This window comes from Pelodiscus sinensis, chromosome 19, assembly GCF_052426305.1.
Source record: "Pelodiscus sinensis isolate ZL-2025 chromosome 19, ASM5242630v1, whole genome shotgun sequence".
NCBI lineage: Eukaryota > Metazoa > Chordata > Testudines > Trionychidae > Pelodiscus > Pelodiscus sinensis.
The window spans coordinates 4,318,593-4,346,247 of NC_143070.1; the positions used below are offsets into that span (position 1 = coordinate 4,318,593).

The following is a 27,655-nucleotide window of genomic DNA, read 5'->3' on the forward strand; positions in this document are numbered from 1 at the left end:
AAAATGCTCTGCTGGAGCTCGCGATGGCTACGTCTACACTGGCCCCTTTTCCGGAAGGGGCATGTTAATTTCACCTATTGTAGTAGGGAAATCCGCGGGGGATTTAAATATCCCCCGCGGCATTTAAATAAAAATGTCCACCGCTTTTTTCCGGCTTTTAAAAAAGCCGGAAAAGAGCGTCTACACTGGCCCCGATCCTCCGGAAAAAGCACCCTTTTCCGGAGGCTCTTATTCCTACTTCAAAGTAGGAATAAGAGCCTCTGGAAAAGGGCTTTTTTTCCGGAGGATCGGGGCCAGTGTAGACGCTCTTTTCCGGCTTTTCTAAAAGCCGGAAAAAAGCGGCGGACATTATTTAAATGCCGCGGGGGATATTTAAATCCCCCGCGGATTTCCCTACTACGATAGTTGAAATTAACATGCCCCTTCCGGAAAAGGGGCCAGTGTAGACGTAGCCATCCTGAAACCCTACCCCAGTCATGAACCCAAGTCCCTGCCCTAGCCCCAAACAGCCCCGCATCATAGAATCATAGAACATTAGAGGCTACGTCTACACTGGCATGATTTTCCAAAAATGCTTTTAACGGAAAAGTTTTCCGTTAAAAGCATTTTTGGAAAAGCACGTCTAGATTGGCAGGATGCTTTTCCGGAAGAGCACTTTTTGCGGAAAAGCGTCCCTGGCCAATCTAGATGCGGTTTTCCGCAAAAAAGCCCCAATCGCCATTTTCGCCATCGGGGCTTTTTTTGCAGAAAACAGTACTGTGCTGTCTACACCTGCCCTTTTGTGCAAAAGTCTTTTGGAAAAAGACTTTTGCCCGAATGGGAGCAGCACAGTATTTCCGCAAGAAACACTGATGATTTTACATGAGATCGTCAGTGTTCTTGCAGAAATTCAAGTGACCCGTGTAGACAGCTGGCAAGTTTTTCCGCAAAAGCAGATGATTTTGCGGAAAATTTGCCAGTCTGGACACAGCCATGGTGAACAGGAGGCCATAGACCCCCACATGAAGCTGGAGGAGACTGCACCGAGACCCCTCAGTGTTGGGAAGACAAGAATTGAAAGTCTTAGCCTCCTGGAGTTGGCAGAGACCTCAGGAGTCAGAGGCCAACCCCCTGCCCAAAACAGGACCAATCCCAACTCAATCATCCTAGCCAGGGCTTTATCAAGCTGGGACTTAGCTACCTCTAGGGTTGGAGATTCCACCCCCTCCCTAGGGAACCCATCCCAGGGCTTCCCCACCCTCCTAGGGAAATAATTTTTCCTAATATCCAACCTAGACCTCCCCCACTGCAACTTGAGACCATTGCTCCTTGTTCCGTCACCCGCCCCCACTGCGATCAGCCTCTCTTCATACGTCATGTGCTCTCGCTCCCAATCATTTTGGTTGCCCTCCACTGGACTCTCCAACGTGTCCACATCCTTCTGTAATGGGAGGGAGAGGCCCAGAACTGGTTACCCTCACCTCAACCCCCCCTCCCCCTCCCGAGGGAACGGAAAGATCCGTGGGCGAGGGAGAGCTGATCCGAGAGGCCAGCAGAAGCCGTGTAAAGCCACCCACGCTGAGGCACCATGGAGCTTGCTGGTCAGAAGCCACTTCCTGTGGGTCACTGTTGTGCTCCCACCTTTGCAGAGGTGTGTAAAGACGGACTGTGATTGGCTGGAGCTCTCCTGCGTAGGGTCTTTGAACCTACAGGACTTAACACTGAAAACACCCTTGTGGCTGACTCATCATGGGGTGTTTTCCAGGGAAATCCTCCTCTTGCAGCAGAGCCCACAGCCCTAGAAATGAAAAGTTGGGGGGTTTAACCAAAAATGAAAGTTAAGCTTTTGAACCTGAACATTTTTGCAGTTTCCCCTCCCTCCTCTCCTTGTTTTTGCCGCCGTAGAAAGGGAGGGCAGGGGGAAGAGAACAAAGGGGAAAATCCAAACTCGTGTTGGTTTGGTCCTGTGGAACATACCCTAACCCCTTCATCCCATGCCAATCTAATCTATGTGACTTCAGCTATGCTATTTGACATACTTGCCATAACATCATGTGTGCGGTAAGGTCAGGGGGAGGAGTGTTGCTCTCCCATCAACGCTGGCTGCTCGTCTCATCTTGGTGGAGCACTACTATCGAGCAGAGAGCACTCGGAGATTGATTTAGCACCTCAAAATAGACACCTGGTGGATCGCCCGCTGCAGCATTAATCCGCAGCATAGAGGGGACAAGCCCTTAGGTGCTAGGGATTTTGAGAAGCACAAAGCTGCGTTGAAAAGCAGCAAGACCGGGGCAACTGACTGACTTCCCAGTCAGCCCAGTGAAATCATAGCGAGGGGTCACTGCTAGGTTTAGATGAGGAAAGAGGAGTAAGTCCTGGTTAGTGGCCTGTGTGGGCAAAAAAGAAGCAAAATTCCCCCTAATCTCAGGTGGGACAGGGTCTGTCTGACCCTCTGGGTGGCACAGATCTCTGGATCCTTAGGTAATATTTTTGTTGGTCTTTAAGGTGCCACAGGACGACTCGTTGCTTTTAAAGTTACAGACTAATACAGCCACCCTTCTGAGACTCTGGGTCCTTAGGTGTTATGGCCAGACAGATCCCTGCCCTCAAACATCAGCAGGTTGTGCAACGTTGTGGTGTGAGCCACTTTCTAGAACAGGAGTGGGCAATCATTTTTGATGGCGGGGGAAGGCACTCCAAGAATTTGAAATGTGGTTGAGGGCCGCACTCTTCCATGATATTACTGGAGGAGGTGCAGGGGTCTGGGACGGTAGTTGGGTGCAGAAGGGAGCTTGGAGTAAGGGCGGGTGTTTGGTTGGAGGAAGCAGCTGGGGCACTGGACTGGTGTGCAGGGGTTTGGATTGTGACTTAGGGCAGGGAACTGGGATACAGGAGAGGGCGCAAGGATTTGGGCTATAAGAAAGGGCAGGAGGGGACTGTGATCTGGGGCAGGGGATTGGAGTGCCAGATCTGGCAGGGGGTATGGGTACAGGAGGAGGGCAAAGGATTTGGTTATGGGGAGTAGGGGGCAGGTGTGGGGGGCAAAGTGTTGGGGAAGGGAGGGGCTGGGATGCCAGAGGTAGGTTTTGGTCAGGAGACTTACCAGCCAGCAGCCTCCCTGCCTGCCAATGTTCCCTCTAAACTGTGTGGCAGCACGGCGTCACAGGTGGTTAATCAGCTCCGTGCAAGAGACCCTGAACCTCTGGCTGGGCTGGGCTGTTTAATCACTTAAGAAGCAGGCTACAGCCATGTGCTCTGGAGCTCCTTGTGCTTCGTGGCTGCCGGTTATTGAAATAGGCAGCTCCCATTGGCCAGTTTCTGTCCAGAAGCCAGCCAATGGGGATTGTGCTGGAGGCTGAAGCAGCTCCTAAAGTCCGCCCGCTATCCCCCCGGACTCATAGTTTTTAAAAGAAAAACCACCCCGCAGCCACATTTCTGAACAGCGTGTGGGTGTGGTGAGGCCTGGGGCTCCCTGCAATGTCCATGGGCTAGATCCGGTGGCTAGGCGGGCTGGATTCGGCCCACAGGCCGGATTTTGCCCAGGCTTGTTCTAGAAAGACTTTCAAAGCAGGGAGAGGAAATAGGAATGGTGGTTTCTTGTCTGGCTAGCTTAGCCCATTCCTAAATTTAAAATTCAACCGTCACTTACCTCAACGAGGCAGGATGCGTGTGATCACACTAGCAGAGCTACACACACACACACACACACACACACACACACATATACAGGTGTGTGCATGTTAATTTGTGCTCCAGAATAAAGAGATACCCATTCTGATCTGAGCAGCACCCCCAAAAATTGAGGGTCAATAAATTGTTCCAATTAGGAGAAAGCAGTGAGAAGCAAGGATTTATTGGGCCCAGATTTGTTTATTGACAAACACTGTACAAAAGTGCTGGTTCCCTTGACACAGAACAAAACAAAGATAACAGGGCCCAGCTTATTTTGCTGACAGCACCAAGAACACATGTTTCAGGCTACATCTTGCTCCAGGCTCAAACACTATGGCTGTGTCTAGACTGGCCAGTTTTTCCGGAAAATCAGCCGCTTTTCAGAAAAACTTGCCAGCTGTCTACACTGGCCGCTTGAATTTCCACAAAAGCACTGACGATCTCATGCCAGATTGTCAGTGCTTTTGTGGAAATACTATGCTGCTCCCATTCAGGCAAAAGTCTTTTTCCAAAAAACTTTTGCGCAAAAGGGCCAGTGTAGACAGCACAGTCGTGTTTTCCACAAAAAAGCCCTGATGGCAAAAATGGCAATCGGGGCTTTTTTGCGGAAAAGCATCCATGCCAATCCAGACGCTCTTTTCCGCAAATGCTTTTAACGGAAAAACTTTTCCGTTAAAAGCATTTATGGACAATCATGCCAGTCTAGACGTAGCCTATGGGTATGTCTAGAATACATGACTCTGTCGACGGAGTCGTGTAGATTAGCTTTCTAGACATAGGAAAATGTCATTCCACGAGGCATAACAGGGCAGTCGACAAAGCTTCCCTTGTCGACCGCGAAGCGTCCAGACTACTGCGCTGTGCCGCCAAACAGCTGATGGGCACAGTGCATTTTGATGTAAATGAAGCGGGATTATTTAAATTGCTGCTTCATTTTCCTATGTCTAGAAAGCTAATCTACACGACTCTGTTGACAGAACCATGTAGTCTAGACATACCCTATGTTTCCAGTTACTCCTTCCTGCTGTCCTTGTAGCCTTGTGGCCCTCTGTGGGAGGTAGAGTCCTCCTCTCCCCCCAAAACACTCAATACTTTGCAAAGCACCCCCACACATTCACTCCCAAAGTTCCAGACCCGTTCACATAGCCTGTGGGTCTGGAGTGGGGGCTTGCAATTAACTTACCCTGAGAGTTGTGTTAATTGAAAGGTGCATGCACACCCATCAGTCAAGTCTGTGTCATCAACGCACTCCTCAGTGGAACAGTATGAGGGTATGTCTACACAACAGAGGGGTTTTTTTTTTTGGAAAAACAGCTGTTTTTCCAAAAAAATGTCACTTATGCCCACACTGCAATTGCGTTCTTCTGAAAAAAAATCAAAAGAACAGAGGAGTTTTTCCGACATTGGTAAACCCCTTGCCATGAGGAAGACGACTTTTTCCCAAAGAGCTCTTTTGAAAAAAGACACGTGTGGACAAAGAAGAGGGAGTTCTTTTGCAAGGAGAGGAAAGAGGAAAAAGCACAGATGCCCAGGTAGCCATTCCACCCATAGTAATCACAGTTTGCGTGCAAGATGGCATCCAAACTGAAAGGACACTATCTTTAGAAAAAGCAGATGGCTTTTTCAATGCGCTTTGGCAGTGTGGACACACTCTTGCGGAAGAAGTTTTTCCGGAAGATCTCTTCCAGAAAAGATTCTTCTGAAAGAAGCCTGCCATCTAGACAAAGCCTTAGTCAGATATCAATAATCTTAACACTGTAATGACATCACCTTGCAATGCACATTCAAACCCAACAGGCTTCGTCTAGACTGGCATGATTGTCCTCAAATGCTTTTAACGGAAAAGTTTTTCCGTTGAAAGCATTTGCGGAAAGAGCGTCTAGATTGGCACGGATGCTTTGGCGCAAAAGCACTTTTTGTGGAAAAGTGTCCGTGCCAATCTAGACGCGGTTTTGCGCAAGAAAGCCCCGATTGCCATTTTCGCCATCAGGGCTTTTTTGCGCAAAACACTTTTTAGCTGTCGGCACTGTCGGCAAATACATTTTCGCAAGAGGGCTTTTTCCTGAGCGGGAGCAGCACAGAAAAGCGGCTGATTTTCCAGAAAAACTTGCCAGTCTAGACGCAACCAACAATGTTTCAGTTACTGCTGTTCCCGAGGCGCAGTGCAATTTTACTGTGGCTCCAAATGCAACAGTTGTGGAATTCCCCTGAGACGAAGCATAACAACCCATTATAAACACTGTGCAGAAAAAAGGGGAGGGGGCTGTTAAATATATAAGTTGGCAATAATAGCAGTGTTAAATAAATCAGAGGTTTTAAAGTTGTGCAAACCAACAAACTGACATGGAGCCCGTCACAACACAGTGGATGCATCAATGATGCATGTAAACAGGACAGCAGCTCTGGAGAGACCGCACCTACACAGGCCCGTGCCTAGAAGGTCACCACGATTTGGGGCTTTCCAGGAAAGGTTGGTGGTCAGGGCCAACATAAGGTAGACCTCTCCTTATCTGGAACAAGGATGCTCCAAGTTCCATTAGGGTATGTCTACACTACCCCGCTAGTTCGAACTAGGATGGTAATGTAGGCATACTGCACTTGCAAATGAAGCCCGGGATTTGAATTTCCCGGGCTTCATTTGCATAAGCGGGGAGCCGCCATTTTTAAATCCCCGCTGGGTCGAACCCCGTGCCGCGCGGCTACACAGGGCTCGAACTAGGTAGTTCGGACTAGGTTCCTATTCCGAACTACCGGTACACCCCGCTGCACGGGGTTCGAACCAGTGGGGATTTAAAAATGGCGGCTCCCCGCTGTGGGAGAAAAATCAAATAACTCCAATTGTGTCTAAGGGGGGACTGCAGAAATCAAAACTCTCTAAAAGAAAACTGTTGTAAGGGTTAAAAGTTTTCCAGGCCTCTCTCCCTGTAACAGAGAGAAATCAAATTAACTCTAATCAAGACCCTTACAAATGACTATCTCAAATTCATGGATACTCCTAGTCTGTCACAAATTATCATGTAAACTCTTATCTTTGTCACAGTTTGCCTTGTAAGACTACTCACTCCACATTCTCATGTGCCTTTGTTTTGTAAAACTTACTTCTAGCACTCCCGGGGTGAACAGAAGTCTCAGAGTACTTCTGCTGAGACTTTGATATGTTAAAGAATAACAATCCACAACTGAACTGTCTAAGCATTCTGTATAAAGGATCAAAAACCCTGTAACTCAGGGCTGACTGCTACGGCTGCCAGCCTGCATGCATGCATAATAAAGTTTTCTCTTCTAGGTTTCTCTCCTGCCTCACTGATTTGATTTGACCTCCAGCCTCGAACCCTTCTGAGGGCTCTGTACCCCAGGGGAGCGAGATTTCCCCCTCACCGCTTATGCAAATGAAGCCCGGGAAATTCAAATCCCGGGCTTCATTTGCAAGTGCAGTATGCCTACATTACCCCGCTAATTCGAACTAGCGGGGTAGTGTAGACATACCCTTAGAGACTAAGGGCCACATCTCCAGTTGCTGCGCTGGATGGAGATTGATCTTCTGGCATTTGATTTAGCGGATCTAATAAGGACCTGCTAAATCGAATGCTGAGGATGCTCCCCATCAGCAAGGGCACCCCCTGGCAGTTGGGAGGAGGAAGGGAAGCCGAGAGGAGCGCTTCCTCCCGCCGACCTCCCGCTGCAGGGATGGTGCCAAGCTCAGTTTTAAGGTAAGTTGACTCAAGCTATGTTATTTATGGAACTGGAGCTGCGTCCCGTAAGCCAACCGTCGGGGTGTAGTATGCCAGCATCACCTCTTTGTGACGATCTCTCCTGGAAGCTTACTGCTGTGCAGCCCACACTGGTAAGGGCATGCCAGCCCTTCCCTCCTGCATAAATAAAAATACTGTTCCCAAGACAGGACCATCCTCTGGACCCCTCTGTGTGGGCCTCGGGTGGTCAGCAGCACCAAACAAGAATGGATTTCTGCAGCAGCTTAGTACCATGCCGAGGTAGGAAAACGGACGGTCGCATGGTACTCTACAGCCACCTCTCGGCTTCCTGTCTGTTGCGGGGTGCTCTCACCCCGCCCCGTTTGGCCCTGGGGTAGAGCCTTTACACCCATGGGCCCTGAGGCCTAGTCCACAGCAAACACTGGCCTTGAGTCCTAGTCCAGGCTCTGGGAGGATGGGCTAGGGGGGTCCGGGTCCTCCCTCTCCACTGGACCCCAACCCAGAGCCCTATTAGTGGTGGGTGGTTCCCAGCACTGGTTCGGTGGGGAGTTCTCCCCAAAATGCACCAAGCCCACTGGGCGATTTCCTGCCCCCTGCCCTGGGTTGCTTCCTACCCCAGCCCCCTGTCCGACGGAGACAGGAACGGTGCGGGTGGTGGCCGTGACGTTGGCAGGCCCGATGTCTGTGGCAGCGGCGCAGAGTTTGCCCACCGCAGCTGGGGGGGGCTGTCCCCCGGGGTCGGCGTTGCAGTCAGGCTCAGCCTGTAGCGGTGAGGGCGGCAGGCCCGGTGGTTCCAGCTCCGGCGGCAGGTCCAGACGTGGCTCCGGAGGTCCTCCCTCCCCGGAGGCCAGCCCCAACTGAGCTGTCTCCCTGGCCTTTATACCTGGTCCACAGTTGGAGCAAGCCCAGCATGGCTGCAGGGGCGTGGCTTGCTGGCTTCCCCCTTGGCCAGTGCGGGGCTGGACTGCTCCATCACACTCCCCCGCCCTTAAGATGGCTCCCCCAGCGGGTCCTTCCTCTCCTTCCCCCAGGCTACTGCGGGAGAAGAAATCAGCATTCGTATGTCTCCCTCCTCCCCCTAGTCTATTGGCCAACTGGAAAGAGCAAGGCTGCAGCGCAAATACCAGCGCATTATTCAGGTGTTGGTGTCCTTCATGGTTTGCAGCCATCTGAGCGGGACGTGATCAGTTACTAATGTAAAAGATCCCCCTAGCAGGTAATAGCGAAAGGCCTCAATGGCCCACTTTGTTTCCCAGGCCTTCCGTTCAGTCGTTGAGTACTTCGTTTCCCGGGCTGAGGTAAAGAATTGGGTGTTCCTCCCCATCCGTTTCTTGGGATAACACCGCTCCCAGCCCAACCTCCGAGGCATCGGTCTGGAGTATGAAAGGTCTTGTGAAGTCCGGCTGAGCCAGGACTGGTTCTCGGAGCAGCTGGTCTTTCAGGGCCTAGGAGGCCTCTTCCACTTTCTACTCATTCCACTTTCCGGGGCTGTTGGTTCTTGGTCAGATCGGTCGGGGGGCCGCTAGGGTGGAAAAGTTGGGCACAAATCTGCAGTAGTACCCCGCCAGCCCTAAAACCTGCCCCTCCTGCCTCTTTGTCGTCGGGGTGGGGTGGTTTCAGAGGGCCTGCACCTTATCCACCAATGGTTTTACTGCTCCTCTTCCCACGGTGTACCCTAGGTACGTCACCTCTCGTTGACCTAGGTAGCAGTTAGCTGGATTCGCCGTCAGCTTGGCTTCTAGCACCTTTTCTAGGCGGTGAAGGTGCTCCTCCCAGCTCCTGCTATACACAACGATGTCGTCGATGTACGCCGCCGCATACCCCTTGTGGGGTCTCAGGACTTGATTGATTAGGTGCTGGAACGTAGCGGCGGCCCCATGCAAACTGAACGGCATCATCGTGAACTGATACAGCCCGAAGGGGGTTGGAAAAGCTGTGTTTTCTTTTGCCACCGGGGTTAAAGGAATCTGCCAGTACGCCTTTGTAAGATCTAGAGTGGAGATGTACTCGGCTTTTCCTATTCGCTTGAGCCATCGTCTACCCTGGGCATTGGATAAGCGTCGAACCGTGATATAGCGTTGACTTTTCGGAAATCGACGCAGAACCGTACCGACCCATCAGGCTTGGGGACCAACACGATCAGGCTTCTCCACTCACTCCTGGACTCTTCTATGACCCCGAGGTCCAGCATTTCTTTCCGCTCTCGACGTACGGCGTCCCACATTTTTCGTGGTAGGGGTCGATTGTTCTCTCTCACCTTCTGGCCAGCGATGGTGACAATGTGGTGACTCGCTAGTGGGGTTCTCCCTGGCCGGCCCAACAGGACATGCGAGAATCTGGCCAACAGGCTTCCTACCTGCTGTCGTTGTGTTGTGGCTGGTCCAGGTCTCCCCCGAGATCTACTACTGGACATTCCCCTAGGGAGCTGACTTGTGGCCCTAGCTCTGGCTCTGGGGCATCTGGGGCTGTGACGTAGTGGGGGAGAACTTGCTGGTTTCTATGGGTCTGTGGTAACCCCACTGGCTGCCGCCGGTACCACAGCCCAGAAGGACAGGGATGGGTCATTATGCAAAGAGGCCCTCTCAACCGGTCCGACCAGATAACCCCCATGGAGAGGAACAAAGGAAGGTGAATGCTGCCCTGGCTGGGGGGCAGGGCTGGAGGAGAGGGAGTTAGTTTCTGTCTGGGAGCATGGAGGAAGCAGCCTCAGCAAAGGTTGAGGGGTTTAGAAGCCGAGACCCCTACCCCATATCAAGGGGGGCTGAGGCATCCTAGGCCTGCCCTGTAACCTGATGACATCTGTGCTGTGCTGTATACTGGAGAAGCAATAAACCACCTCTATTCTACTGGCTGGTGGAGTCTGTTCGTGCCATTTCGGGGGTGCAGAAGACGGGGGACCCCAACGCGTCATCACAGGGGCTATCATGGCATCCCGCTCCTTCCAAGCCTTTAACAGGATTACATGGTATATGCGGGTTTCCTGACGTCTCCCCGGTAGCCGTACTTTGTAATCCACGGGACCCAGCCTCCGGGTCACTTCAAACGGTCCCTGATATTCGGCTAACAGTTTGGATTCCGCGGAGGGGAGCAAGAGCAGTACCCTATCGCCAGGCCGAAAGGTCCGGGCCTTCGCCCCTTTGTTATATTGTCGGGCCTGCTCCCCCTGGGCTTTCTGTAGGTTTTCTAGGGCTAATCGGCCTAGTTCTTCCATCGACCCGCGAGTCCATTGGTTCAGAAGGCAGCTGTGACATTGACAAGAGCGGCTGAAGGAAGCGATGCAGTGGCCGTAAGTGGAGCGCTGCTCAGCTATCTCTTTGGGCCACATATGCCGCCCACGGGGCGTTACCTGGGCTGTAAGGGCCAGGAAGCAGGGCAGCCCCAGACCCCAGAGCTTGTGGGGCCGGGTGGTAGTTGCAGGCCACCTGCTGCACTGGGCAGCCAGGAATTCAGGAGAAAAAAAAAAGTTTGAAACCCGCTGTGCTGGCACCCGGCTGATCTGGCTCAGACGCAGCAGGGAAAGAGGCCTCAGGGGACAGGAATCCCCCACTGCCTCGGGTCCAGCCTGCTGCCTGAGGAGAGGAAAGGACACCGAATGGGCAGTCACAGGATCCCTTGCCCACTGGGGAATGTTTACGCCCACACATGGGTCTCTTCGGCCCTCCCGGGTGCTCTTTGGTTTAGCTCTCGCGCCCACTGGCTGGAGAAATGGCCCGGCCCGTCTGCGTCGACGTTCTCCCGTCTCTTCGGGGGCGGGACCTCCAGCCCCCTGCCCGGCTACGCCTTTGGCCCCCCGGGGGGCGCGCTGCAGATCCAGCGTCTCTCCATTGAGCACCGCGAGGAGCTGATGGCGATGCCTTCCTTCAGGTACACGCACTCCCCGCCCCCTCCGATTTTAAACCTGCGGGGAAGGCACAGAGGGACCGTCAGAGGCATGGGGTGGGAGCGACTCCCAGCACAGTCCATGGACACGCACAGTCACACGGCCCACCAAGGCCGCTCACTGGGGTCCCCCTCCTCCATCACCGAGTGTGGGGCAGTCACCCATCCGGACGTGACTCCCAGGCAGCAGGTAGAAGAGAAGGCTCACGCGTTGACAGGGACACAGCGTAGCACCGACTTGCCGTTACAGGAACCAGAAGGAGTTAACACCATCCATCTTGGGGATAAAGGGAGCCCAGAGGCTTCTGCCCGACCCCCCAAGCCAGCTAGACTCTCCTCTCCCTCAGCCAGCTGAAAACTCAACTCACACACCCAGCAACTGGTCCCAGCCCTCTAGGCAGTCCCGCCTCCTCCTTTATCCTGCCTCCGGGTCCCAAGGTGTTATCTGCTGTCACCTGGTCCTCAAGAGGTGAGAGACTGCACATACTTCCCCAGTGACTCATGCCCAGCCTTCCCAGGGAAAGTGAGGCACACACACACACAAGAACACATATTCCTGTGCATCCAGAAATATAATCTATGCTATCATGTGCCGAAAGTGTCCATCTACTATGTACATTGGACAAACGTCTCAGACACTTCACCAAAGGATCAACGCCCACAAAACAGATATTAGACAAGATCACAAAGAAAAAACAGTTTCTTGCCATTTCAACCAGAAAGGACACTGTCTCAAAGCCTTAATTACCTGCATCCTGCTTCAAAAGCCTTTTAAAACTGCACTTGAAAGGGAATCCTCTGAACTGTTATTCATGCTAAAATTCGACACTTTACGCGGGGGTCTCAACAAAGACTCTAGTTATCTTACCCATTACAAAGATAGCTTCCCCAATTATCACCTCTAATATCATTAGCTCATAGACATTTACCTTCCCCCCCTCCTCCCCCGCATCCCCCTTCTGTTCTGAAATGTGATTTGTCCTTTTCATATGTGTTCTTTTTTTTAATTGTATCCTTTGGTATCTGTGGTTGTGACTATTTTCTTCCACTATTTGATCTGAGGAAGTGGGTCTGGCCCAGGAAAGCTCATCACCTAATAAACCATCTTGTTAGTCTTTAAAGTGCTACATAGTCCTGTCTTTTGCTTCATCTACACCAGACTAACACGGCTACATTTCTATCACTATTCCACACACACCCAGAGTTACTCAGGAAGAGCACAAGCCAGTAGACTCACACACACAACGAAGCAAACAATGTGACCACAGGGCCGACAAGCGTTCCCACGACGTCACACACCTCTTAACACGGAGGCAAAGGGACCTGCCCCCGGCAGCTATTAGCGACAGAGCGGGGCTCAGAACCCAGGTCTCCCAGTTCTGGTCCCCTGGACCCAGCTGGGAAGCTCTGAGGGAGAATATCCCCCCCGGCGCCGCGGTCGGGGGCAACGCGAGAGCAGCCCCTCGTCCTCCCGCCACGGGCACGGCAGCTGCTGATGAATGAGGCGTCTGAGCCGTCCCTGCCAGGGCAGCTGCGACAGGGTTAGGGCCCCCCCACGGCAAACACGTACATGGGAGGTCAGTCAGCCGCAGCTGCCAGGTTTCCCCCTGCCCCGGGCAGAGGCAAGAGGGCAGCGGCGCCCCTCCGGCCCTAGAGAGAGCCACAGCAGAGTCCAGGAGAGAGGGGCAGCCACAGCACACAGAGAGCAGCTGTTTGGCATGGGCGGGAGGAGACAGACAGAGAGAGCAGCTACGCTAGAGCCCAGCGCAGAAGGGCAGGAAATTTGCACCCCGCAGGTGCAAAGCAGCAGAGACCCATGCAGAGGGACCCAACTCCATGACACCCCAGGAGACAGGGGGTGGAGATCTCTGAAGGCAGAGAGGAATTAGCCCCACGCAGGCCTGGAAGCTGACCCCCCTCTCCCCATTGCTCCCCTGTGCCTCCCCGAGAGGCGGCGTGGGGGGCGGACGCGGACACAGGCCGGTATCATGCCGGACTCAGCTTTCCCTGGCCAGTGACGAGTCCCGGCTGGTCCAAGTCCAGCCCACGCTCAGGGGGAGAAGGGAGAACTCACCAGTTGTTGAATTCGGTGCCGTTCACCCATCGCCGGGGCTGGTCTTCCTCCCCCTGGAGGCCGATCCAGTGGTCAGAGAGGCCTCTGTAGCGCAGCATGAAGGCCTGCAAGGAGAGCCGCGGGACGCCGCGCGTGAACGCCGGACGCAGCTCCCAGCCAGCAGGGCGAATCTACTGGCCGACAGAGGGGACCCCACCAACACGCCGCTTGGAAGAGATTATTCTACAATGACTTGATCCAGGGACTCCCACCCCTTCCCAGGGCCCTGAGTCTCAAGAGTGATAATTAGGGAGGAAAAATGTTGATGAATTGGCTGCTTTGAAGCACCTCCTACTTTCCCCCTTTGCCTCTTCTTTCGGATAGAGGCGGCAGAGCGACTGGTTGACTAGCGGGTCGACTCGCCAAGAAGCATTTGCGTATCAGTTGGCTAGTCGATCACATCCCTAGGGATCATCCGAGGGGTCTCCCCTTGACTCCCTCATCCTGAGTCCCATGAGACAGGCCTGAGACGTATCCAACGTGTCCCCGTCTAAGAGCCCCAGGACACAGGGACTAAGGTGAGGCCCAGGGGAAAGCAGTCGAGCTGGACTCAGGGAATCTGCTGGACAGGGAGAAGTGAGAGCTCAGGCCAGAGAGGGTGGATGGGGAGATGCCAGCAGATGGGGGGCCGGGGAGAGTGCAGGTGAAGGGGCTTTGGTAGCCATGGCTGGGTGGGGCTGGGGGGTGGAGATCTCAGTGCCTGGGGAGCTGGGGAGTTGGTGGAGACAGCAAAGGGTTGACCGGGATGGGCAGAATCTCATGGGTTGCTGCCGTGAGTTTGGAAGCCGGACGCCTTCCGCACAGACGTGGCTGGAAACACAGCCCTGAGGATTCATGGGTTTTGTGTCCGAGAGGGGAGAAGAGCCAAGTGCAGAGAGCGGAGGCTGACGGACAGACAGCCTGCCCCGGGGAGGGAGCCGGCTGTGCCCACGGGGATGGGGGTCTGCCCGGGAGAGGGGCCCTTAGGTCAACACAGGGCTGGGATGCAGCCCGGCCCCCATTGCTCCAGCTCCCACCCCGCCCCTTGGTCTGAGCCCTGACACCGCTGCAGCCTCAGCCTGCCGACCTGTCACTGCTCCGGGGACTCACCATTTCCTGCGGGGTGTCGATCGCAGCCAGGGAGGCCCCCAGGGCAGAGCAGTGGCTTCGGCTGTAGGTCCAGTTCCCTTCGGCCTCGGAGAAATAGAAGCATTTCCCCTGGAAGCTGACCCAGACCCCGGAGCAGGTTACAGGAGCCCTTGATGCAACCACTGGGAACGAAAGAGAGGGTGAGACGGTCCCTGTTCCCTGCCCTCCCAGGGGAACAGCCCCTCAGGCAAAGAATCCTACATCCCCACCCCAACTCAGGGCAGAGAGCCAGGACCCCCCACATCGGAGCCAGCGACTCCGGGCCCAAGAGAGACCCCACCCCCTCTGATCCTCCATACGGACCAGGAGGCAGGATTCCTGGGGTCTCATCCCCCCGTTCTGCAAACCCAGCCCCATGGGGCCCCTCAGTAAGGAGGGGACAGTCCTGCCCCCCTTTGGGGCGGAGAGAAGTCACCTTGGGGCAGAACCATCCTCTCACTTTCTGCTGGGAGAGGGTGGGGAGAGCCGGCCATACAAAAGGGAAGGGCCTGGCCTGAGATGATGGGGAGTCAGCCGCCGAGTTGCAATCAGAACCCAGAAGGCCTAGCGGCCAGGCTGCCTCCTCCGCTCGAGTTGGGGGGCCAGGCCCTTGCGGGGGGCAGGGTGGGAGCATGGCTGAAACAAAGGTTTGCGTGGGGCAAATGGACCTCACGGCTCACACCGAGCAGCCTGGACAGCGGGAGCGGATCCTAGCCGGAGGGGGGCTTCTCAGTTCCAACTGGTCGGGCAGGCGTAACGCCCGGCTGTGCCGCTCTAAGAGAGCCCCCGTCCCCGCCACGGGCTACCCCAGCCTGCTCAAAGAAGCTGCAGAGCCTGCCAGCCTGGACCTGGGAGCCGTCCCCGTGACGGGGGGGTGCGGGAAAGGCCGGTGTCGCGCCGAGCAACGCTGGGGAGGGAGCCCGAGAGCTGGGAGTGGGAATTCAGGTCAGCCCACTGATCTAGGGGAGGGAGTCTGAGCTGCATAGAGGAGCGATGGTCGCTGGGAACCACATTTCCTGGGGATCCTTCCTCAACCCGCTGCTGAGGTGCGAGGCCAGGAGGGGAGAACACACCACGGAGGGGGGAGCACAGAGGAGGGCAGGTGGGGAACTTACCTGCCAGAGCTATTGTCAAAGCTATGACGAGGCTGCTGAGGAGAACGTACAGGCCACATGTGCCTGATGCGGTTCTGGAGGGAGACCGACGACCTGAAAGAGACGGTACAGATGCCCGCAGGGCTGCTCCACAGCAGAGGGAGCAGAGAAAGCGCGTTAGTGCCCAGAGCAGACACAGACCAGGGATTTATATATAGCGCCGGAATGCACCTACCCCCACTCGTTAGGGATCAGAAAGGCCCACCCAGGCCTGCCGAGGGTAGGGAGCTGCTCCAATTGTTCGGGACAGCCCCTGTCCTTTGTGGGCCCTGCAGCCAGAGGTCGCTCCCGTCCAGCCTCAGTAGACGGGGGGGAGCGCACCAGTCCCACTGGACAGAAGCAGCCCCCCGCTTGTCCCCCCATTAGTCAGTTAACTCGTTAAATATAATGCTTTCTAGCTGGTTGACCAGTTAAACAGGATTTTACATCCCTAGCACGCGGGCGTCGTTATTGGCTAGAAACCGTCCAGAGTCCTAACAACTCCCATCAAGATGAATTTTAACAACACAGCAAACGGTCTGGTAGCGCTTTAAAGACTACTTTAAATTTAAAGCGCTTTAAATCCCACTTCTTCAGATGGAGAAGCGCCCACAAAAGCGACCCCATCTCTATGCATGGTTAGTCTTTAAAGTGCTACCAGACCGTTTGCTTTTGTTTTTTTAAGTTTATCCATGTCATGGCTCCTTCCCCACTCTGGCATGATTAATGCAGAAGTGGGGGCCAGCAAGTGTACCCCCAAGCCTTATCTACCAGGCTTTGGTATAAAACTTCCCCCAAAATCTTAAAAAACCTAGATCTCCAGTCCTCCCAGGTGAGAAAATCCCCGTTCGTAACTGCGGATCCGACATAAGTCGGATCCGCGTAACTCGGGGACTGCCTGTATTCCAACAAGAGTCTCACAAAGAGAAATGGCAGCAGGTATATACATACCATTCAAATTTCAACCATCTTTCCCATTGGTTCTCCTTGCTTCCTGCCAACACCCCCGCTAGCTACCTGACACCACGTCTACACTGTAGCTTTTGTCAACAGAGGCAATGCAAATGAAGCACTCATTAGCATTTCTCGAGCTCTCATTTGCATAGTCTCTTCCGATCCGCTTGGCGGAAGAGGCTTTTGCGCAAAAAACGCAGAGGCTGTGTCTACACTGGCATGAATTTCCGGAAATGCTTAAAACGGAATACTATTCCGTTTTCAGTTTTTTTGAAAAAGGAGCATCTACATTGGCAGGCTGCTTTTCCGGAAAAGCCCTTTTTCCGGAAGAGCGTCTGTGGCCAATGTAGACGCGCTTTTCTGGAAAAGAGCCCCGATCGCCATTTTTGCGATCAGGGCTTTTTTCCGGAAAAGACTACTGGGCTGTCTACACTGGCCCTTTTCCAGAACAGTGTTCCGGAATAAGGAGTTATGCCCGAGCGGGAGCAGAATAGTTTTTCCGGAATAGCGGCTGATTTTGTACAGTAGAGCGTCGTTGCTTTTCCGGAAATTCAAGGGCCAGTGTAGACAGCTCGCAGCTTATTCCGGAAAAGTGGCTGATTTTCCAGAATAAGTGGCCCAGTGTAGACACAGCCAGAGTATACAAGCCCATTTTGTGCAAAAAAACCCCCCAAAACCCTTTTTGCACAAGAACCCTTATTCCTCAAAAAACCAGGTAGACAGGATCTTGCATAAAAGGGTTTTTTGCCCCGTCTACACTGAGGGGTTTTTTTTGTGCTAAATCCTCTTCCGCCGATAAAGGCTGCAGTGTAGACAGCCTGAGTGCAACTCTTTAGTCACTGGGTGCTGGCCAGCCTTCCTCCTATCCATCACTCCCCCCACAAGTCAAAGATGGTTCTGTTACAGGCACAGGTCGGGTAACTGCGGACAGGCGCTGATTGGGGCAATTGCAGCTTTGATACCTGGACAAATGCAAGGCGACAAACCCACAGTGGAAGCAGATATTGCAAAGGCCGGCGTGCGTCTCCCCGCTGACCAGGAAGTTGGGATTACCTGGATTTTGCTCTCTCCTTGCATCTCCGTTGCCACAGGAGACCATCAGGGACCGCTGCTCTCCTTGAGGCGTCTCGCCAGATTCCGTCTCTCCGCCTGTCTCCGGCCCCCCATTACAGGTGGGTTGCCCCTCGCCTTGTGGAACCTGCTCAAGAGCGTCCGCTGTTCCCTCCATCTCTCCGCCAACACGCCACTTCCCCGCGGCTGGAGCGAGCGTCGCTTCCTCCGGACGGGAAGGCGGCCGCACCCCGATTTTTCTCCCTCTGCGGCTTCTGCAGGAGCTGAAAGCCAAGGGGTCATGCTTCGGTCAGTTCATATCTTTGGGGGAAGCTGCTGCTTGGGAAGGTGAGGTACCCAATCTGTGGCCCCGCCCCTGCTCCTGAGGCCTCACCCCCAGCTCTCCAGGCCCCGCCTCCTCCCCATTATCCCTCCCCCGTTCTGCTCACCCTTCCAGCCAAACCCCAAAGGTAGCAAATCTCTTACTCTACCTACAAAATAAAAAAAAATTTCCTGCGGGATGACAGAGCGACATCGTGCCACTCTACGTCCCACAGCCCATCCCCCCTTTCCCTCCCTGATGCTGGGGTGGACTGTGGGCCCAGAGGGTGTGTCTAGACTACAGGGTTTTGTCGACAAAAGAGGACTTTTGTCGACAAAACTGTACCTGCATCCACACTGCCTTTGAGTTATGTCGACAGAACGTCGACAACACTCAGCAGTGTTGTCGACGTATGTAAACTTCATTCTACGAGGAATAACGCCTTTTGTCGACAGAGTTCTGTCGATAGAAGGCGTTATTGCATCTACACTGTCCTTTGCGTCCACACTGTTATGTCGACAAAGCACCTTGCTTTGTCGACAGAACTGGATGTCGTCTAGACGCTCTTTGTCGACAGAAGCTTTGTCGACAGTATCTGTTGACAAAACTTCTGTCGACGAAACCCTGTAGTCTAGACATACCCAGAGTCTTCTCCCCCCGCCCCATCAGCCAGAGGGATGAGCATGGGGGAGCCAGGGTGCCCCGGAGGCCTTTTTCCATTACGGGGGGGGACCTCAGAGGCCTTTCCCCCTCATGGGGGGTCAACTAGCCATGGACCAGCCCAGCTCTCTGGCGGGCGCAGGGAGAATCGGCATGGCGTAGGCCCAGCCCCTCCCAACACACAGGGGGAAAGCTGGACCTGACCCCCCTCAGTGACAGGGGGGAGGCAAGGAGTCCCTGGGGGATCAGGGGGCAGCGAGGGAGAGAGGTGGGCGGTCTCGGGGCTGGTCCCTCCCCAGAGTCAGGGGGAAGAGCCAGTGCTGTGGTGGCCTCTGATACTCCCTTGTGGTGGGGGAGAGAGGCAGAACCACCGGGGTTTGAGCCAGCCAGACATGTGCCGTGGACCGGACCGGCTGCTGGGATTATGGTTAGACCATGGTGGGAGAGAGAGAAAGGGCCAGGGCTGGCAGATGTGGGGAGGGAGAAGGGCCCCAGGCCGACATGGCTGCAGCCCAGCCCTCCCTGTTGGCCAGGGGGAGCCAGGGTTCCCTACCCCCTATGACGAGGGGGCGGGGGGAGGTAAGTGCAGCCCCCTAGTGGAATTTAAAAATAACACCCACACTCTAAAATTTCTTCCTAAAGAAATTGGAGCATGCTTCCCCGTGCATGGTGGATTGTGAAGACAAGACGTGCAGAAGGTCCCTACTTTTTTTATTTCCAAATGTCAGTCACAGGGATTTCTGGTACACCCTGAAGTTGGCCAGAGATTTATTTGCAAAAGCTTTGTGAGGCAGGCAAATCAGCTGTCCTGCTGAATGCAACATTCCATAGGATGCAAAACTGGACACAGCTCCGTCTGGTTTCCATTTTCGTAGTCAGTATTTCTAAGCTGATTTTATATTTTAAACGTACTCTCATGCCTTCACAAAGCAGTCATTCCAGATCGTTTCGGCGCCTTAAACATGTAGTAAAGACATTTTAAATCAATCAGCCAGAATTGTTTCACATGTTAGAACAAGGTTCCAACAACACACCTCCTGGCAGGCTCCAGCTTTTATCGTTTTCATCAGTGTCTATGCCTGGTGTTGTGTTACAGCTCTTTTATCTGTGTGGCAGCTATTTCAATTTCCACAGTTGTGGGGCAACCCGGGGGAGGGGGCGTGGTGGCTTCAGACACTGTTTCATGACTGTTCGTGAGACTATGCCAAGTTCAAGCTTTAGAAATGTTTTAACAATCTGCGCCACCCGTCCAAAGACATAAAATCAACTCTTGAGTCTTATTCTTCCTTTGCCAGGCTGTACATTTGAACAGAGATTTTTGTTGGTGTGTCCGTGTGTGGTGAAGCCAATCCTGACATGTCACTATCATAGAATATTAGGACTGGAAGGAACCTCGAGAGGTCATCGAGTCCAGTCCCCTGCCCTCATGGCAGGACCAAATACTGTCTAGACCATCCCTGATAGACATTTATCTAACCCGCTCTTAAATATCTCCAGAGATGGAGATTCCACAAGCTCCCTAGGCAATTTATTCCAGTGTTTAACCACCTGACAGTTAAGAACTTTTTCCTAATGTCCAACCTAAACCTCCCTTGCTGCAGTTTAAGCCCATTGCTTCTTGTTCTATCCTCAGAGGCAAAGACGAACAATTTTTCTCACTCCTCCTTGTGATACCCTTTTAGATACCTGAAAACCACGGTCATGTCCCCTCTCAGTCTTCTCCTTTCCAAACTAAACAAGCCCAATTCTTTCAGCCTTCCTTCATAGCTCATGTTCTCTAGACCTTTCATCATTCTTGTCGCTCTTTTCTGGACCTTCTCCAATTTCTCCACATCTTTCTTGAAATGCGGTGCCCAGAACTGGACACAATATTCCAACTGAGGACTAACTAGTGCAGAGTAGAGCGGAAGAAAGACTTCTCGTGTCTTGCTCACAACACCCCTGTTAATGCCTCCCAGAATCATGTTGCTTTTTTTGCAACAGCAAAGTACAGGGACCCACCAGGTTCCCTGAGGGAAACAGTGGCTTTGAGGACTCTAAGGGTGTGTCTAAACTGTATGGCTCCATCGATGGAGCCATGTAGATTAGGCTGATCGGCAAAGGGAAATGAAGCTGCGATTTAAATAATCACGGCTTCATTTAAATTTACATGGCTGCCGCGCTGAGCCGACAAACAGCTGATCAGCTGTTTGTCGGCTCAGCGCGCTAGTCTGGACGCTCCCGCGCAGACATGAAAGCCTTTTATCGACCTCTCCGTTATGCCTTGTAGGATGAGGTTTACTGGGGAGGTCGATAAAGGGCTTTCCTGTCGACAGGGGAGCATTCAGACTAGCGCGCTGAGCCAACAAACAGCTGATCAGCTGTTTGTCGGCTCAGCGCGGCAGCCATTTAAATTTAAATGAAGCCGCGATTATTTAAATCACGGCTTCATTTCCCTTTGCTGATCAGCCTAATCTACATGGCTCCATCGATGAAGCCGTGTCATTTAGACACACCCTAAGATAACAGAGGCCAATTTGAGAAAGGAACCATTCTTCCTGACAAAGTCTGTTATGAAAAATAACCAATGACCCTAAATGCCTTGTTCTGGTCAAACAAACCAGCTGAAAAGGAACAGTAATGGGACCCTATGTGCAGGGTACTTTCTGTTTCGGAAAGAGCAAACAGAACAGGGAATCAGATGATCCATCCGCTGTCCTACTCCCGGATTCTGGCAAACAGATAGGGTTGCCAGGCATCTACCTGGTTTAAAACCAAAAAAAAGGAGAAAATACTGGACACTTTCTGTTTTTCGCAGACAGAAGGCTGCTTGGGACATTCTTTCTCTGCCATATCTGGAGGGGGTGGGGGGGGGCGTGGGGATTTAAAGGCGCAGTGACTCTTTTTGTTGTTGTTGTGTGGCTTTTTTTTTTTTTTTGCTCAACCAATTTTTTTCCTGCCATGTTTGGTATTTTTTGTGAAAGTATCTGCTTTGGCAAGGAGTTCCACAGATTGACTGTGTGTTTGTTTTAAGCCTGCTGCCTATTCATTTTATTTGATGGTGCCTAGTTCTTGTTACATGAAGGAGTAAATAACATGCCCTTATTGATATGTAGAGACATGATGATATTTTCTGCCTTGTTCTCCATCCCTTTCCTAATAGATGTTGTGTCGCCGTTCTATCATTAAATGGCTGTTAATCAGTGATCACAAGCAAACAATGAAACTGGTTTTCAGAGAACACCCTTCAGTCTAATCTAGGATCTCAAAGAATGACTTTTCAGAGCAGAGTGGACTGATTTAAATCAAAGCACTTTAAAAACCACCAACCACAAACCCTTAATCTAACCATTTATTTGAATCCTGTTTTGAATTTGTACTTTATTTTCCTAAACCGTGCTGATTAGAAATCATTAAAACATGCTGACTTGCAAGTAAATGTGGTGGGTTTTTGTGCTAGCCAGGAGGACAGATTATATCAGTGGTTCCCAGCCTGTGGGATTAAGAAATTACAGGCAGTCCCGGGTTACATCGGATCCCTACTTACAAATGTGGTGAGGCAACCCCACACTAGCTGCTTCCCCACAGCAGACCAGGGAGACGCGGAGCGGCTTTTCTCAGCAAACACCTCAGCTTGAGAATAAAGGACTGAGGGAAGTGAGGTGTGGGAGAATAAAACTGAGCTCTGGAGAAATGTTTGGCTAGAGTTTCCCCTACAATATGTACCAGTTCCGACTTACATACAAATTCAGCTTAAGAACAAACCTACAGTCCCTATCTTGTACGTAACCCAGGGACTGCCTGTATACTATGCTAAAAGATGGACCCAGCGTTGCTCAGGTGCATAACTCTATTAAATATTTTTTTAAATAAAAGGGAAAAGGGCATGATTTAAATGATTGTATTTTTCAATAAAAAAGTGTTATTTTTATGAAGTTAATATTTATTCTTGATTTCTTTTAAAAAGGACTTAAAATTGGTCTCGTGAATTTTTTTGTTCATTTTTTACATGGGAATTCCACACAGTGTATTTTTTCCCCTTCATCCCTATAAACTCTTATTATTCACACTTCTTTACCAAAAAGGGCTCTAGTCACTTTGGCTTCCAAAAATGTTGCCCTCTAATTTTCAAACCTTAAACCCCCTCTCTTGTGGCCGGTCAATATTGAATAGATTTGACTCACTGGGTGTCATCTGCCAAGACATTGGTTATTTTTCATAACAGACTATGTCAGGAATAATTGTCCCCTTTTCAAAGTAGCCTCCAATATCACATTGTTCTCGAAGTCACTGTGTCCCTCGGGAACGCTGGTGGATCCCCACACTTCGAGGAAACAGAGAGATGCAATTCTCAAAACGACCATGGAGCGAGGAGCTGTATTGGCTCCTATCCCACTGAGGACAACAGGAGATGACACCATTTTGGAAGAGGGCAGCTCTGCCTGATGTTTTCTGTAACAAGCTGTTGTATCTGTCTCCATTCTGCAGGAGACCATGAGAACAGCTGGGTCAGACCAAAGGTCCATCTAGCCCAGTGTCCAGTCTGCCGACAGTGGCCAATACAGATGCCCCAGAGGGAGGGAACACAACAGGGAATCGTCATATGTTCCCTCTCCTGTCACCCGTTTCCAGATGGAGGCTAGGGACACCGTTCCTACCCACCCTGGCTAATAGCCACTGATGGACCTAACCTCCATGAATCTGTCTAGCTCTTTTTTGAACCCTGTTAAAGTCCTGCCCTTCATCACATCTTCTGGCAAGGAGTTCCACAGGTTGTCTGCTGCATGAAGAAAAACCTCCTTTTGTTTGTGTTAAACCTGCTGCCTATTTATTTCATTTGGTCACCCCTAGTTCTTATATTGTGGGAACAACTAAATGACTTTTCCTTATTCACTTTTTTTACACCAGTCATGATTGTATAGACCTCTATCACACCATATCAGTCCGAGGCATAAGGATCTTGTGCAAAAAGGGAGTTTTGTGCAAAAAGGAAAAGTACACACTGTCTGCTTTTGCACAAAAACTTGCCAGCTGTCTACACTGGCCGCTTGAATTTGCGCAAGAGCACTGACTTTGTAATGTACAAAATCAGTGCTTCCTGCGCAAATACTTTCATGCTCCCGCTTGGGAAAAAGCTCTCTTGTGCAAGAATACTTGCTCAAGAGGGTCAGTGTAGACAGGGAAGAATTGTTCTGCGCAAAAAAGCCACGATGGCTAAAATGGCGATCGGGGCTTTCTTGCGCAAAATCGCATCTAGACTGGCCACGGATGCTTTTGCGCAACAGCATTCGTGCCAATCTAGATGCGCTTTTGTAGAAATACTTTTAACGGAAAAACGTTATGGCTGTGTCTACACTGACCACTTATTCTGGAAAATCAGCCACTTTTCCAGAATAACTTGCCAGCTGTCTACACTGGCCCCTTGAATTTCCGGAAAAGCACTGATGATCTACTGTAAGAAAGCAGACACTTTTCCAGAAATACTATGCTGCTCCCGTTCGGGCAAAATTCCTTTTTCCGGAAAACTGTTCCGGAAAAGGGCCAGTGTAGACAGCACAGTAGTGTTTTCCGCAAAAAAGCCCCGATCGTGAAAATGACGATCGGGACTTTTTTGCGGAAAAGCGCGTCTACATTGGCACGGACAAACATCCTGCCGATGTAGACGCGCTTTTTCCGGAAATACTTATAACGGAAAACTGTTCCGTTTTAAGCATTTCCGGAAAATCATGCCAGTTTAGACGTAGCCTATGTGTTTAGGCTACTATTGAATATACGAGATTGCAGCGATAGGATTACATGGGAAATATAAAGAAATCAGAGAAGGCAGAGTTTGGGCACCCAAACTTTAAAACGTTTGCATTGCTTTTAATGGTCACCAGAATGGTGAATCCCTTAGGGTTGTGTCTTGACTGGCATGATTTTACGCAAATACTTTTAACAGAAAAGTTTTTCTGTTAAAAGTATTTGCACAAGAGAGCGTCTATACTGGCATGTGCCTTTGCGCAAAAGCAACTGTGCCCAGTGTAGACGCTCTCTTGCACAAGAAAGCTCCAATGGCCATTTTAGCCATCAGGCTTTCTTGCGCAAGAAATTAACGTGGCTGTCTACACTGGCCCTCTTGTGCGAGAATACTTGCGCAAGAGGGCTTATGCCTGAGCGGGAGCGTGAAAGTATTTGTGCAAGAAGCACTGATTTTGTACATTACAAAGTCAGTGTTCTTGCACAAATTCTCGTGGCCAGTGTAGACAGCTGGAAAGTTTTTGCGCAAAAGCAGCTGCTTTTGGGCAAAATCTTGCCAGTCTAGATGCACCCTAGATGTGTGAGTCCCTTTGGAGGGTTGTAGTGTATATCCTCACCCACGCATTTGTGCTCTCAACTGCAACTCTATTTTAATACTGGTTTTGACCAAGAATTGATCCAAGATGTTTTTTCCCGCATGTTCAGTGTCCTGTCACAGGAGGAAGTCAGAATAGAAACACATCTAAAGAGGAAGTTGCGGACAGAGCATTGATTTTTCATCCAGCTTTCTATCCCTACTGGGTAGCACAGCAGCATTTTAATTATGTGTTTGACAGGCTGCAGGGTGCAAGAGACTGTACAAAGGGAAGCCCCCGCACTGGAGTGCTCTCTGGTGGCAAGCTATGGTCTGACCATAGAATCACAGGGCTGGAAGAGACCTCAGACGGTCGTCAAGTCCAGACCCCTGCCCAAGGCAGGACCAATCCCAACTAAATCAACCCAGCCAGGCCTTTGTCAAGCCGAGACCGCTTGGCATGGATTCTTAGACTGGCTTCCTCTATAACAGCCCTTCCTCGGGGCTGGTTTATTGCAGAAAATGTCCCACAAATAGCCCAAAACTTAAGTCCCAAGTAACACATGAGTCATTTCTCACTGAAGCACAAGACGACCGCCTAACCTCAAGATGATTCTTACCAACAACCACAGGACATACCACACTAACACCAACCCTGGTACCTTCCCTTGCAACAAACCCCGTTGCCAGCTTTGTCCACATAGTCACTCTGCTGATACCATTATTGGACCTAACCAAGTGAATTATAAGATCAACAACACATATTCCTGCGCATCCAGAAATATAATCTATGCCATCATGTGCCGACAGTGTCCGTCTGCTATGTACATTGGACAAACGTCTCAGACACTTCGCCAAAGGATCAATGCCCACAAAACAGATATTAGACAGGATCACAAAGAAAAAACAGTTTCTTGCCAACCCAACTCCTTTCCCTCTGCCCTCTGCCCCCCCAGCTCAACTCTGCCCCCCCCCCCGCACCGGTTCTGTGTGCAGACCAGTCTTTTTCCTCCTCTCTGCCCCCCCCAGCTCAACTCTGCCCCCCCCCGCACCGGTTCTGTGCTCAGCCCAGTCTTTTTCCTCCTCTCTACCCCCCCAGCTCAACTCTGCCCCCCCCCCACACCGGTTCTATGTGCAGACCAGTCTTTTTCCTCCTCTCTACCCCCCCAGCTCAACTCTGCCCCCCCCCCGCACCGGTTCTATGTGCAGACCAGTCTTTTTCCTCCTCTCTGCCCCCCCAGCTCAACTCTGCCCCCCCCGCACCGGTTCTGTGCGCAGACCAGTCTTTTTCCTCCTCTCTGCCCCCCCAGCTCAACTGTGCCCCCCCCGCACCGGTTCTGTGCACAGACCAGTGTTTTTCCTCCTCTCTACCCCCCCAGCTCAACTCTGCCCCCCCCCCGCACCGGTTCTGTGCGCAGACCAGTCTTTTTCCTCCTCTCTGCCCCCCCAGCTCAACTCTGCCCCCCCCCGCACCGGTTCTATGCGCAGCCCAGTCTTTTTCCTCCTCTCTGCCCCCCCCAGCTCAACTCTGCCCCCCCCCCGCACCGGTTCTGTGCGCAGACCAGTCTTTTTCCTCCTCTCTGCCCCCCCAGCTCAACTCTGCCCCCCCCCCCCGCACCGGTTCTGTGCGCAGACCAGTCTTTTTCCTCCTCTCTACCCCCCCCAGCTCAACTCTGCCCCCCCCCGCACCGGTTCTATGCGCAGACCAGTCTTTTTCCTCCTCTCTGCCCCCCCAGCTCAACTCTGACCCCCCCCCCCGCACCGGTTCTGTGCGCAGACCAGTCTTTTTCCTCCTCTCTACCCCCCCAGCTCAACTCTGCCCCCCCCCGCACCGGTTCTGTGCGCAGACCAGTCTTTTTCCTCCTCTCTGCCCCCCCCAGCTCAACTCTGCCCCCCCCTGCACCGGTTCTATGCGCAGACCAGTCTTTTTCTTCCTCTCTGCCCCCCCCAGCTCAACTCTGCCCCCCCCTGCACCGGTTCTGTGCGCAGACCAGTCTTTTTCCTCCTCTCTACCCCCCCAGCTCAACTCTGCCCCCCCCCCCGCACCGGTTCTGTGCGCAGACCAGTCTTTTTCCTCCTCTCTGCCCCCCCCAGCTCAACTCTGCCCCCCCCTGCACCGGTTCTATGCGCAGACCAGTCTTTTTCCTCCTCTCTACCCCCCCCCGCGGTCCAACCTCCCACCCCGACGCGCTCAGCACCCCCCGGTCTGCCCAGTCCCGGAGCCTACCTGCCCCCCCCCAAAAAAAATCCCGAAGTAGGGGGCGATCAGCGCTCAGCCCGCGCGGGGAAAGTTCCCCCTGCAAGGAGACACGCGTGGGAAAGAGCCATCCGCGCCACTCACCCCAAGCCGCGAGTCAGGGACAAGCGCCCGGTGCCTCTGGCTGCAGCGAGCCAGCTGCGAAAACCCTTCCTGGGGTGGAGTGGGCTGCAGGAAAGCCCAGGTCCCTGAGTCACACGCCGCTCAGCTTATTGCAGGTCCCAGGACTGCCAGATCTCTCTCGGGGGCGGGGAAAGTCCCCCAGAGGCGGAGTTCCAGGGGGCAGCTGAGTTAGTCTGTACAGGGTTAAACTTAAAAAGCAACAAAGGGTACGTCTACACTACAGCGCTAGTTCGAACTAACTTAGTTCGAATTAGTTAATTCGAACTAAGCTAGTTCGAACTAACGCATCTAGAACTAAAAACTAGTTCGAACTAGCGTTTTGCTAGTTCGAACTAGTAAGTCCACATTGAGTGGACTCTGAACAGGGCTTAAGGATGGCCGGAAGCAGTGCCGGCAGGGCA

The 27,655-nt window shown here is 52.4% G+C and overlaps 1 protein-coding gene across 3 annotated transcripts; it reads right to left on the reverse strand.

Annotated features, from left to right (window-relative positions):
* Positions 1-1,287: 1,287 nt before the first annotated feature.
* On the reverse strand, positions 1,288-27,446 carry LOC102446706 (C-type lectin domain family 2 member B-like). Of its 3 annotated transcripts, none has more exons than XM_014577528.3 (6): positions 27,216-27,445; positions 17,604-17,884; positions 15,579-15,671; positions 14,446-14,606; positions 13,318-13,421; positions 1,288-11,262 (listed from the first exon to the last, which is right to left on the reverse strand). In XM_014577528.3, exons 2-6 carry the CDS (start codon positions 17,776-17,778, stop codon positions 11,139-11,141), a joined length of 657 nt encoding a protein of 218 aa, XP_014433014.3. In that variant the 5' UTR covers positions 17,779-17,884; positions 27,216-27,445; the 3' UTR covers positions 1,288-11,138. The 3 variants fall into 3 exon arrangements, with proteins under 3 accessions (XP_014433014.3, XP_075769606.2, XP_089627885.1); XM_075913491.2 differs by having other exon boundaries at positions 1,289-11,262; positions 15,579-15,701; XM_089771759.1 differs by lacking the exon at positions 1,288-11,262 and having other exon boundaries at positions 13,314-13,421; positions 15,579-15,701; positions 27,216-27,446.
* Positions 27,447-27,655: the final 209 nt, after the last annotated feature.

What these genes read in the sequence shown, in the direction of transcription:
- LOC102446706 (XM_075913491.2), bottom strand. Translation starts at nt 17,778, where the DNA reads ATGGAGGGAACAGCGGACGCTCTTGAGCAGGTTCCACAAGGCGAGGGG. An exon ending in AAGGAGAGAGCAAAATCCAG is followed by an intron (nt 15,702 to 17,603) that starts GTAATCCCAACT and finishes GCTGTGGAGCAG; the next exon opens with CCCTGCGGGCATCTGTACCG. An exon ending in TTTGACAATAGCTCTGGCAG is followed by an intron (nt 14,607 to 15,578) that starts GTAAGTTCCCCA and finishes TTTCGTTCCCAG; the next exon opens with TGGTTGCATCAAGGGCTCCT.